Raw genomic sequence first — 13,886 nt, 5'->3', positions numbered from 1 at the left:
GTGTGACAGATTGGTAAGTAAAGGTGTAACCATCTTCCTTCCACAGGTTGTCTGGAAGCTATCATTTACTCAAAGCCCAGGGGAAGGTTATACATAATAATTTAGTTTGTAAAATATTTTATTGTGAGAAGAATGAAAGATGTCATCATCTTAGACATATGAATTACATCAAATTGTGTACATACACAGTGCGACATAGAATCTGACATTTACATAGAGAATTTGCAATAAATTTATACAGCAATAAATAATATCAACATCAACAAGCGACATAAAGTGACTTCCTAAAATATGCGTGATCTACCGCCAGGTTATACATAATAGAGGACAAAGCAGTTTAAAAAAAGGAAAGACAAGACAATAGGAGAAAGGAATTATATATAAACACACAAAATAATAATCAGGAAAAACTGCCAAAATGTTTAAAGCAGATTTAAAAAGGAGAAATCTAAATGTCGTAAAGATACGGGTGAAGATCCCATAGGTTAAGTATATGATCTCGGACCACACGGAGGATATCTTAGATTAAAAGAGGGCACCAAACCCCTTTGACACTGCACATAGATTTCTTAGACCGCTGTTAATTTCAATGGACCTTAGCTTAGAAAAGAAGCTAGAATTATTTACCCATGTCGTTGAATTCTTCATTAATCATCTCCAGCCAAGCAACATCCATCTCATTTAGGTCATAGCGACACACACCATCTGCTAAAGTGTGGATATCAACGTATCCCAGCTCAGGAGGATCGGACCCGGACGAATGGATGTACTTTCGAGGTCTAGTGTAAGTGACCACCTTTTCTTTCTCGGCAATAGCCCTAAAACGTAAAAAAAATAAAGAATTAATCCTGACTTCATTGAGTATTTCTGACCATTTCTATTAACATCACATCCACAAATACAGTAGGTTTACTGGCTACAACATATAGCTCTTTTACAGAATAACGGATACATACGTACTGTTAAAGTGAACCCTCCGTTATACAATATTACACCTAGCTCTGAGCCTAATGAGGCGTTTTTCAGGCTTTTAAAAATTAAAAAAATGCATCTTAAAACAAACAGCCTGTCAGTTGGCAGTGCTGCAGTAATGATATCAGTAAGGCTAAGACGTCACCACTGCAGCCAGCGGACACGTCATCAATATGGCGGGTCAGTGCTACAGCAGACCGGAAGTTAAAAGTCATTTTTTAACCTATACTGTAAAAAGGGCCCTGTTAGAAGAGAACAGAGCAGGGAAAACTCAACCTATGAAGGAAGAAACTATTAACGACGACGGCTTCCTAGCCCCGAGATACATTTGGAGGGCACTTGCTTGAAGGAGTTGTCCAGAACGTTCATGGTGATGGCCTATCTTGAGGAAAATATGGGGGGGGGGGGGCGATCAGATATTATGAAATCGCTTCAGTGCCAGAACTACACAGCACCATCCACTGTGTGGTGGACAGAGCTGGCTACTGTAGTGAATGAAATGTCCTCAGGCAGCACGTCATTGCTGGGTCATGCGCTGCTTGGGGATACAGTGTTGCTGAATCGAGTGAGGGAGCCTAAACAGAGCGGCGGAGAGCAGGGGAGTAGGAGTTTTTAAACAGGTACAACATGCTGCACGGTGCTGTTAAAAAAAAAAAAATCCAAAAAAGTGAACAACCCTTTATGTCATCAATATCTGATTGGTGGGGGTCTGACCCTCAAACCCTACCCCCACGCCAATGAGAGGTTTGAAGAGACCAGGACGCTCCGGTGAGCGATGCAGGCCTGTGTACATCAGTCAAGTGGTCTGAATGGTTCAGGTGAATGGTGCTGAACTGTAATACCAAGCACAGCCACTATCCAAAGGACGGAGCTGTGCTTAGAAGCTGCATGGCACTCACTAGAACACCACAACCTGCTGATCAGCGGGGGTGCTGGGTGTTGGATCCCTGCTGATCGGATATTAACCACCTCAGCTCCCCTAGCTTAAACACCCTTAATGACCAGACCACTTTTTACACTTCTGACCTACACTACTTTCACCGTTTATTGCTCGGTCATACAACTTACCACCCAAATGAATTTTACCTCCTTTTCTTCTCACTAATAGAGCTTTCATTTGGTGGTATTTCATTGCTGCTGACATTTTTACTTTTTTTTGTTATTAATCGAAATTGACCGAAATTTTTGCAAAAAAATGAAATTTTTCACTTTCAGTTGTATTTTTTTTTTAAAAAAAACGACATCTATATATAAATTTTTCTCTAAATTAATTTTTCTACATGTCTTTGATTAAAAAAAATGTTTGGGTAAAAGTTATAGCGTTTACAAACTATGGTACAAAAATGTGAATTTCCGCTTTTTGAAGCAGCTCTGACTTTCTGAGCACCTGTCATGTTTCCTGAGGTTCTACAATGCCCAGACAGTAGAAAACCCCCACAAAATGACCCCATTTCGGAAAGTAGACACCCTAATGTATTCGCAAATGGGCAGTGAGTTCATAGAACTTTTTATTTTTTGTCACAAGTTAGCGGAAAATGCTGATTTTTTTTTTTTTCTTACAAAGGCTCATATTCCACTAACTTGTGACAAAAAATAAAAACTTCCATGAACTCACTATGCCCATCACGAAATACCTTGGGGTGCGTTCTTTCCAAAATGGGGTCCCTTGTGGGGTAATTATACTGCCCTGGCATTTTAGGGGCCCTAATGCGTGAGAAGTAGTTTGAAATCAAAATGTGTAAAAAATGCCCTGTGAAATCCTAAAGGTGCTCTTTGGAATGTGGGCCCCTTTGCCCACCTAGGCTGCAAAAAAGTGTCACACATGTGGTATCGCCATACTCAGGAGAAGTTGGGCAATGTGTTTTGGGGTGTCATTTTACATATACCCATGCTGGGTGAGATAAATATCTTGGTCAAATGCCAACTTTGTATAAAAAAAATGGGAAAAGTTGTCTTTGGCCGAGATATTTCTCTCACCCAGCATGGGTATATGTAAAAATACATCCCAAAACACATTGCCCAACTTCTCCCGAGTACGGCGATACCACATGTGTGATACTTTTTTGCAGCCTAGGTGGGCAAAGGGGCCCACATTCCAAAGAGCACCTTTAGGATTTCACAGGGCATTTTTTACACATTTTGATTTCAAACTACTTCTCACGCATTAGGGCCGCTAAAATGCCAGGGCAGTATAACTACCCCACAAGTGACCCCATTTTGGAAAGAAGACACCCCAAGGTATTTCGTGATGGGCATAGTGAGTTCATAGAAGTTTTTATTTTTTGTCACAAGTTAGCGGAATATGAGACTTTGTAAGAAAAAAAAAAAAAAAAATCATCATTTTCCGCTAACTTGTGACAAAAAATAAAAAATTCTAGGAACTCGCCATGCCCCTCACGGAATACTTTGGGGTGTCTTCTTTCCAAAATTTTAGGGGCCCTAATGCGTGAGAAGTAGTTTGAAATCAAAATGTGTAAAAAATGCCCTGTGAAATCCTAAAGGTGCTCTTTGGAATGTGGGCCCCTTTGCCCACCTAGGCTGCAAAAAAGTGTCACACATGTGGTATCGCCATACTCAGGAGAAGTTGGGCAATGTGTTTTGGGGTGTCATTTTACATATACCCATGCTGGGTGAGATAAATATCTTGGTCAAATGCCAACTTTGTATAAAAAAAATGGGAAAAGTTGTCTTTGGCCGAGATATTTCTCTCACCCAGCATGGGTATATGTAAAAATACATCCCAAAACACATTGCCCAACTTCTCCCGAGTACGGCGATACCACATGTGTGATACTTTTTTGCAGCCTAGGTGGGCAAAGGGGCCCACATTCCAAAGAGCACCTTTAGGATTTCACAGGGCATTTTTTACACATTTTGATTTCAAACTACTTCTCACGCATTAGGGCCGCTAAAATGCCAGGGCAGTATAACTACCCCACAAGTGACCCCATTTTGGAAAGAAGACACCCCAAGGTATTTCGTGATGGGCATAGTGAGTTCATAGAAGTTTTTATTTTTTGTCACAAGTTAGCGGAATATGAGACTTTGTAAGAAAAAAAAAAAAAAAAATCATCATTTTCCGCTAACTTGTGACAAAAAATAAAAAATTCTAGGAACTCGCCATGCCCCTCACGGAATACTTTGGGGTGTCTTCTTTCCAAAATTTTAGGGGCCCTAATGCGTGAGAAGTAGTTTGAAATCAAAATGTGTAAAAAATGCCCTGTGAAATCCTAAAGGTGCTCTTTGGAATGTGGGCCCCTTTGCCCACCTAGGCTGCAAAAAAGTGTCACACATGTGGTATCGCCGTACTCAGGAGAAGTTGGGCAATGTGTTTTGGGGTGTCTTTTTACATATACCCATGCTGGGTGAGAGAAATATCTCTCTAAAAGACAACTTTTACCTTTTTTTTTTCATACAAAGTTGGCATTTGACCGAGATATTTATCTCACCCAGCATGGGTATATGTAAAATGACACCCCAAAACACATTGCCCAACTTCTCCTGAGTACGGCGATACCACATGTGTGACACTTTTTTGCAGCCTAGATGCGCAAAGGGGCCCAAATTCCTTTTAGAAGGGCATTTTTAGACATTTGGATCCCAGACTTCTTCTCACGCTTTAGGGCCCCTAAAATGCCAGGGCAGTATAAATACCCCACATGTGACCCCATTTTGGAAAGAACGCACCCCAAGGTATTCAATGAGGGGCATTCCGTGAGGGGTATGGTGAGTTCATGTGAGATTTTATTTTTTGTCACAAGTTAGTGGAATATGAGACTTTGTAAGAAAAAAAAAAAAAAAAAAACTCAATTTCCGCTAACTTGTGCCCGAAAAAATGTTTGAATGGAGCCTTACAGGGGGGTGATCAATGACAGGGGGGTGATCAGGGAGTCTATATGGGGTGATCACCACCCTGTCATTGATCACCCCCCTGTAAGGCTCCATTCAGACGTCCGTATGTGTTTTGCGGATCCGATCCATGGATCCGTAAAACACATACGGACGTCTGAATGGAGCCTTACAGGGAGGCGATCAATGACAGGGGGGTGATCAGGGAGTCTATATGGGGTGATCAGGGGTTAATAAGTGACGGGGGGGGGGGGGGTGTAGTGTAGTGGTGTTTGGTGCTACTTATTACAGAGCTGCCTGTGTCCTCTGGCGGTCGATCCAAGCAAAAGGGACCACCAGAGGACCAGGTAGCAGGTATATTAGACGCTGTTATCAAAACAGCGTCTAATATACCTGTTAGGGGTTAAAAAAAAAATCGCATCTACAGCCTGCCAGCGAACTATCGCCGCTGGCAGGCTGTAGATCCACTCGCTTACCTGCAGTTCCTGTGAACGCGCGCCTGTGTGCGCGCGTTCACAGGAAATCTCGCGTCTCGCGAGATGACGCGTATATGCGTCCAGGAGGAATGAATCGACCGCCGCCAGGACGCATCCCTGCGTTAGGCGGTCGGGAAGCAGTTAATGACCTATCCTGAGGATGGGTCCTCAACATTAAACACCCTTTAAGCTTAAATTTCTCTTGAAATTGAGTTTGTATTTTTGGTTTTTCAAATATTTGGGGGTTACCATCTCTCCTTGGGGAGAGGGCCTTAATTGGCTTGAGGAGACTTATAGGCCTTTCATGCTCCTCTGGAATTCTGGGAATAAAGGAATGTTAAGAGCTCATTTGCATTACTTTCTTCCCTAGTTTTTCAAATACGCATCATGATGTAGCTCTTTGTGTTTTTCAGGCATTTTCACATAACCTTTTTTATAGGAGAAAAACACCATGGAAAAAAAACAAAAAAAAAACACGGTAGTTGGCAAAAAACAAACAAATGAAAAAATTTTAATAACTTGGCTATTCTTGAGTTTTCTTTAGTGGTAAAATAAAACCAGTGCAAATATGTGTGGGAAGGGCGCTAAGGGTGCTGCCACACATCTTCCATTTTTTGGGCCAGGAAATTCTGAAATTTTTTACAAGCATTTTAGCATTTATTTCCTCTATAGTGAAGTCTATGGGAAAACATCTGAAAAAAAAACAAAAAACATTACACCCAGGGCATACTGGGATTTCACAGAAACATAATTTTCCGAAAAACGCTCAAGTTAAAAAAAAAAGACCACTAACAAAAAAAAAAAAAAGCTTGTTTGTCCTGTGTTTAATATTTCCCAATGTTTTCCATGGAACATCTGGAGCTAGAATTTAAAAAATGTTGCAAAAAATGCAAGCCACCAAAAATCACAAAACCCCTCAAAAACACCATTCATTTCTAGGTATTTTTTGGCTATTCCACAACTTATAGGACACGTCCTATTCTGGTCTGTATTGAGGGAGAAAACAATCCTTTATATTGACGGGTGTAAACATGCAGTGCATGGGGTAGGTGTCTGTATTTTGTGGATCCGTTGTTTGCAGACTGAAATACAGACACGGCCATGTGCATGAAGCCTAAAAGTAGTAAAAAAAAAAAAAAATTCTACTCCCAGCATTACACAGGAGCGGCAAATATAAAAGCGTGCTGAGAATCATTGGCATCGGGAGGTATTTCACAGCCTTACCCAAGTTACCATCTGCAGGTATCATATCAAGTAACCTAATCTGTATGTAAAGTCAAAAAGTCATCCTGTCTTATGTCAGAAAGAAAGAAAATCCTTAGTAATTCTATGCAGGTAAACAGCTGCCGTGTCTCCACAGGAGCCCTCTAAACAAATCTGAATGGGAAATAATACACAGGCAAGCACACTGATTTGCCTTCCCACGCATGCCTGCAAACCGCTGTTACAAGTCATCACTTCACAGTTTGCAGTCTCTCAAAGTGCATCCAACGCTGAACCTAGATTAGAAATTAGACGTCAATTCCCACCTTTCAGGCGCAGCTGGGAAGTATCAACTGGGGGCTAATTTGTCTAAGATGACTAGGACGATGTTGGAGGCAAGCTTGAACAAAACGCACGCTTCATTCAATAAGACGACCGACTAAAAATAATGACATGATGAGCTCACTCAATCACAACACGCTGCACAATTCTATTCATCTTGAGACATATCACAGCATACTGGTCAGACACATACAGGAATCCAACGTACAGCATGCCTCAAGAGCCTGGGCGTAGACGTCACAATTTACCCAGTCTTAAAGGGCATCTGTCAGCAGATCTGTATCTATGACACTGGCTGACCCGTTACATGTGCGCTTGGCATCTGAAGGATTCCGTGTTGGTCCCATGTTCATAGGTGCCCGCATTGTTGAGAAAAATGATGTTTTTTAAATATATGCAAATAAGCTTCTAGGAGGAACGGGGCGTTACCGTTACATCTACAGGCTCTGCTCTCACTGCACTGATTCATTGGACCAGACAGTGAAAACATCATCACACCTGGCGCTGTCAATCAAAGTGCAGAGGGCACAGCAGTTGTAGAGAGAGCAGAGACTCTAGGTGCAAAGGTAATGCCCCATTGCTTCTAGAGGCTCATTTGCATATATTAAACATCATTTTTCTCAGCAATGTGGGCACATATAGGGTTAGGCAATATCAAAAATATTCCCACAATTACAATATTAAGAAATTTATCACCATTAGTTATAAATACCCATTTTGAAGGAAAAAAAAAAACACTCAAAACATGCAACTGTAATAAGTGAAAATTCAATGTAACATAGACAGGACTTGAACTGTCTGCTGAAGTCTAAAGTTGGCCATACTCATTAGATTTTCATCGGCCTAAACGGCCAATTTGGGTCATCCGGATGTCCAAAAAGTAGTCACTGATCGGCAACTAAAGTCTAGATTGGTTGTCAGCTGAACTAACAATACTTGTGCAGACTCCGTGCGCCAGAAATTATGCAAATCAACTAAACTGCCCACATGATTGGACAGTTTAGTTGATACTGTGGATCGTGGCATCGTTCATATGAACGATCCCACCATCCGACGAACGGCCGAATGACAGCCATTTATTATCTTATGTGTATGGCTACCTAGAGTCTAACAATTAGTCCTGTACAGTATAATGTCTCCTTGTTGCCCTCATACAGTATGTCTCCTTGTTGCCCCCATACAATATAACGTCTCCTTATTGCCCCATACAGTATAATGTCTCCTTGTTTCCCCATACAGTATGAGGTCTCCTTGTTGCCTCTGTACAGTATAACGTCTCCTTGTTGCCCCCGTATAGTATAATGTCTCCTTGTTGCCTCTGTACAGTATAACGTCTCCTTGTTGCCTCTGTACAGTATAACGTCTCCTTGTTGCCTCTGTACAGTATAACGTCTCCTTGTTGCCCCCGTACAATATAACGTCTCCCTATTGCCCCATACAGTATAATGTCTCCTTGTTGCCCCATACAGTATGATGTCTCCTTGTTGCCCCATACAGTATGATGTCTCCTTGTTGCCTCTGTACAGTATAACGTCTCCTTGTTGCCTCTGTACAGTATAACGTCTCCTTGTTGCCTCTGTACAGTATAACGTCTCCTTGTTGCCCCCGTATAGTATAATGTCTCCTTGTTGCCTCTGTACAGTATAACGTCTCCTTGTTGCCTCTGTACAGTATAACGTCTCCATGTTGCCTCTGTACAGTATAACGTCTCCATGTTGCCTCTGTACAGTATAACGTCTCCATGTTGCCTCTGTACAGTATAACGTCTCCTTGTTGCCCCCGTATAGTATAATGTCTCCTTGTTGCCTCTGTACAGTATAACGTCTCCTTGTTGCCTCGTACAGTATAACGTCTCCTTATTGCCCCATACAGTATAATGTCTCCTTGTTGCCCCATACAGTATAATGTCTCCTTGTTGCCCCATACAGTATGATGTCTCCTTGTTGCCTCTGTACAGTATAACGTCTCCTTGTTGCCCCCGTATAGTATAATGTCTCCTTGTTTCCCCCATACAGTATAATGTCTCTTTTATGGCCTGCATACAGGCCATAAAACCAAATGACGGAGGGGCTCTGGAGTGGTTAATCCAAGAGTCAGAGTAGTATTATTTCAGAATGATAGCCATGGCTAAGACCTTATCTGCAGGTTGAGACCCTGTCTTTGTGCATCAAGTTGTAAATTTGGTGCTGAAGGGAGAAAATATCATTTCAAGATTCATTACTAGAGGCATTATATAGCATCCGGGATCTTGGGCCCGGACTTTACAAGCTGCATAATGAAGCCGCCGTTTCCAGTAAGGCTTCCTCATAATAAAATATTTAACTAGTGACTTGTATACATCAATCCTGTAATTCCAGGCCTGCTGCATTACAGCTGGAACAATGTATCCAATAGTCAACACGTGACATTACATTTGTGCCACAGACAAGGCCAGAAAATACATGGGCCTCACAATTACGGCAGCTCCAGCCAGCATTTATACGGGATCAACGAGCAACAGGATTTATGTCTTTCTGCTTCACCATGCACAATAAATGGCTGCAGCATATGGCGATTTCCTGGGTGTATAATCTGCCGCTGTGCTCGCTTCTACAAAACAAGTTCCATTTTCTCACCTGGCAACAGGCTCTGGGACAAACTCTGGGTTCACAGGCACTTGCACCCCCTTCTCCCAATCCTGCCGCCACGGATCAGCCAGCACATAATAGTCCTCTGGGTTCAGCTGGTTGGAGTCGTGCAGTTTCATGGCCGTGATCAGGTCTGTTCGGAACACCTGCATGACAGCATGGAGCGATTAACATTTTAATGCATTCCATTACAAATGCTGGCAGGACCAAGATGATCACCAGGGTGGATATTAACTGTAAAAAGGGCTATCCCACCGGGCCAAATAATAGCTGCACGGGATTAATCCAGTCAGCCGTACTGCTAGACACTGGAGAAAATATAGTGAAAGTAAAGGAGAAACTAGAAAGATAACAAAGTGCACAAAATAAGACAAATCACATCGACAAAAGTAACAAAAATCTCTGATGTCGATCAACTCTCCATAGTTTATACATATGAAAAAGATAATGACAGTAGGATACGTTGCATACAGATAACCACAGGATAGGGGATACCAGGTAAATCAGTGGGGGTCCTACTGCTGGGACCCCTACTGAGCAAGACCACAGGGACATCGTACCCTCAGAGCTCCCTGAAATGAACGCCAGCAGCAGGTTGAGTCCACTCATCTCTATGGGAGTTCTGGAAATAGCTGGGTGCTATACTCTGCTGTCTCCGGAAATCCCATAGAAATGAATGGAGCAGCAGTGCACATGCTGGCGTTCATTTCAGGGAGCTCTGAGGGGTACCATGTCCTTGTGATCAGTGGTGGTCCCAGCGGTAAGACCCCCAATGATTTACTAGTAATCCCCCTGGATAGGGGATAATATCTAAGAACCAGAATACCCCTTTAAAGGTGTATTGGATATGAGACATAGCGGTCACGTCCATCAGAAAATGGTATTGTAAAGTCACTATACAAAAGATACCATGTCAGTGGAATTATAATTTCCCGTCACCAAGTAGAAAAAAGTTCAGGGTACTTCTTACAGGGGAACGCAATATTCGATCAGTGATTTTCAGATCTTTATTTTAAAACTGAAGTAAAAATAAGTTAAAGAAACTAATAAAGCAGAACCAAGTGGATAAGGATTTCAGTCTGTTCTATAGTATCAGGTTCAGCAAGTTCAAAAGAACCAGCCAGAAAGTCTGATTAGTGCTGTAGTATAATGCAACATGTCCTTAGTATGAACTCAGTACCGCTAAGGTTGGCCATACATATTAGATGGCTGTTGGTCTAATGCCCATTCAGCCATCCTCCCCACCCCCATATACATGCACACTTGGCTTGGCAGGGTAAGCATACATTTCTATATGGAGTAAGCCGCTGCCAGACACCTCCGTAAGAAGTAATGGCACTGGCATGTTGAAATCCAACTGCCCGATCTTTATCTCCCCATCATCTGCTGTCAGGGGAGAGTTGAAAGGCCCCCATATGGTCAACCAGGCTCACAGATTCAGTTTTGGAAAAACACTGTGGTTTTTGTGACAGCTTTTGATGCAGTCCTTAAAGCCACAGCCACACACTGATCCAGCAGGAAGGAGAAGTATAAGGCTGGGTTCACACGGGCGAGATTTCCGCGCGGGTGCACGCATTGCACCCGCACTGAATCCGGACCCATTCAATTCTACGGGGCTGTGCACATGAGCGGTGATTTTAACGCATCACTTGTGCGTTGCGTGAAAAATCGCAGCATGCTCTATATTGTGCGTTTTACACGCAACGCAGGCCCCATAGAAATGAATGGGGCTGCGTGAAAATCGTAAGCATCCGCAAGCAAGTGCGGATACGGTGCGATTTTCACGCACTGTTGCTAGGAGACTATCTGGATGGGGACCCGATCATTATTATTTTCCCTTATAACATGGTTATAAGGGCAAATAATAGCATTCTGAATACAGGATGCTAAGTAAAATAGGGCTGGAGGGGTTAAAAAAAATAAAAAAATAAATAAATAAATTTGGACTCACCTTAATCCACTTGTTCGCGCAGCCAGCATCTCTTCTGTCTTCATCTGTGAGGAAAAGGACCTGTGATGACGTCACTGCGTTCATCACATGGTCCATCACATGATCCATCACCATGGAGATGGATCATGTGACGGACCATGTGATGAGTGCAGTGACGTCATCACAGGTCCTTTTCCTCACAGATGAAGACAGAAGAGATGCCGGCTGCGCAAACAAGTGGATTAAGGAGAGTCAAAAAAAATTTTTTTCTTTTTTTTTAACCCCTCCAGCCCTATTTTACTTAGCATCCTGTATTCAGAATGCTATTATTTTCCCCTATAACCATGTTATAAGGGAAAATAATACAATCTACAAAACACCTAACCCAAACCTGAACTTCTGTGAAGAAGTTCGGGTCTTGGTACCACATAAATTTTATCACGCGCGTGCAAAACACATTGCACCCGCGCGATAAAAACTGAACAGAACGCAATCGCAGTCAAAACTGACTGCAATTGCGTACCTACTCGCGCGGTTTTGCAGCAATGCACCCGGGACGCATCCTGAACAAATCCGTCACGCCCGTGTGAACCCAGCCTAAGTCCTTCCTTTATATTTCCCCTGTCCACTGTAACAAACCGGCTACAAACCATACCATACCTCAGAGGCCTTCTGATCTTCATGTCTTGAGATTCTGCCAAGTCGAGACCTTGTCTGCTGAGACCAAGATGTGGACAGGCCTATGAAACAAGTAATTAAATCATTACAATTTGTATAACACATAACAAAAGTGTATTTTGGAGGAATCTGTGCCCGATTTATTCATAAGACTCTACTAAAATATTTTTGCCCTATCTAGATATATGGGTCCATCTGCCAATAAGGTCCCCCCTTCTAGGTCCCATGCAGGAGGTGATGCCTACTATCCCCTCCAGCACTAGCATGAGTGTAGTTGTAGGAGCTGTTTTGTTTTGTCTTTACCAACGGCTCCTCCCACTCTAGCTATCTTCTATGGGCAGCCGGCGCTGCGCTCTGTATCGATGACGTTGTCATGCCGTGACGTCGACGAGTGCGCCATGACGTCGGCGAGGCTGTGCCGCAAATGGGCTGCCCTACAAGCAGGTGCGCATGCGCTAGTGGGCACGGAGCTCGCCGCGTCACGTGACATATGCATAGTCATGTGGGTGGCGGCGGCCACGCCTATCACGCATGCGCACAGCCATTCCTGCCCTTCCATTTAAACTCTACAGCACGCTTAGTCGCCCTGTCAGACGCCGGCAGTACGCTCCCCTGCCCTGCCGCATTTCCTGGTAAAGGCTACACGCGCTCCATGGAAAATAGTGAGTAACCATCTTGACATGCTATTACATTTAGTCGCAGCTAGTTCCTCATCCTGATTGGATTCTCTTTGATGTTTTCCATTTTACAGGTACCTAGGTTGAATAGGACTAAAAACGTCCTCCTAAGTCTGCACCACTAAAATCTCATCTCCGCCACGCCCCCGCCTCTGTTCTAACTACATAGTTGCTTTGGGAGTGGAGGCTCTTCCTCTACCCAAGACCCTTGTCCCCTGATGAGTTAAAGGGTCTTTCACAGTTAGAGGTCCTTCTTCTTTAGATAAAGATATATTCTCACATGAAACGCGTAGGGACGTAGAGTATATCTCCACATTAGTTCTTCACTACCTCTACCTTTTTGATACACCCTGGGTCACTACTCTTGCCCCTAATAGGGCCACTCTCCCTGTCCTTGACAGGGTCACCTATGGTAATTTATCTAGGGTAAGGTTCCGGACGGGGACACCCCTTGCGGGGATAGGACTCCGTGTTAGGAGGTTACTTTAGGGCATAACAGGCCAAGTAGGGCATAAACAGGGACAGATTTTCCCTGTGGCCCTCCAACATAAAGTAACCACCCACTGGAGGACGTATTCAGGCTTGAGAACATACGCTGCTTGGGTACCGGACTAGAAGGTTCAGATCGTCCACCACCGGTAAGACCCACCCTTTTCTTTGGCCTATTGACATGTCTATAGACCGCTAGGCATACCGCCGTGGTCTTCATTGGTCTACTAGTCCTACTTCCACCCTGCACAGAGGCGGTATTGCGGACTAGACCATAAGGTGACCAGTTATTCCAGGTCCCTTGCTGTTGTTTGTATTGTTTGTTTGTTTGTAAGGGGTTCTCTTCCCCAATACTGGGATCTTAATTTTGGATAGTAAAAGTTAAGTTTTAATACAACATGTGAAGTGACCCACCAGTGTTTTGCAGGCCACTCACAGACTTGAAACATAACATAGCTTCTTTCATATACAATAAAACTGTGGAATAGTACATGTCCAGGTCACTACAAGTGCGGCCACAAAGCCCTCATAAGCCTGAGCAGACACATCACCCTTTACAATTAACACATGGACAAATGACATTCAACATCTAACGTATGAATGACAAAACAATAAAGGGGTTATGCAGTATGTTTTAACTGAT

The 13,886-nt window shown here is 43.1% G+C and overlaps 1 protein-coding gene across 5 annotated transcripts in view; it reads right to left on the bottom strand.

Moving 5' to 3' along the window:
* JADE1 (jade family PHD finger 1) overlaps positions 1-13,886 on the bottom strand; it is a 75,464-nt gene that overhangs the window by 20,629 nt on the left and 40,949 nt on the right. For all 5 annotated transcript variants that reach the window (XM_040418440.1, XM_040418443.1, XM_040418444.1 and 2 more), the window contains exons 3-5: positions 12,060-12,139; positions 9,458-9,615; positions 628-818 (exon numbers count right to left, since the gene is read on the bottom strand). In XM_040418440.1, the coding sequence (XP_040274374.1) occupies positions 628-818; positions 9,458-9,615; positions 12,060-12,139 (429 nt within the window). The remainder of the gene's footprint in view (positions 1-627; positions 819-9,457; positions 9,616-12,059; positions 12,140-13,886) is intronic.

The sequence above is a fragment of the Bufo bufo genome, chromosome 2 (assembly GCF_905171765.1).
Source record: "Bufo bufo chromosome 2, aBufBuf1.1, whole genome shotgun sequence".
Lineage (NCBI taxonomy): Eukaryota > Metazoa > Chordata > Amphibia > Anura > Bufonidae > Bufo > Bufo bufo.
This window is presented reverse-complemented; position numbering and strand designations above follow the sequence as displayed.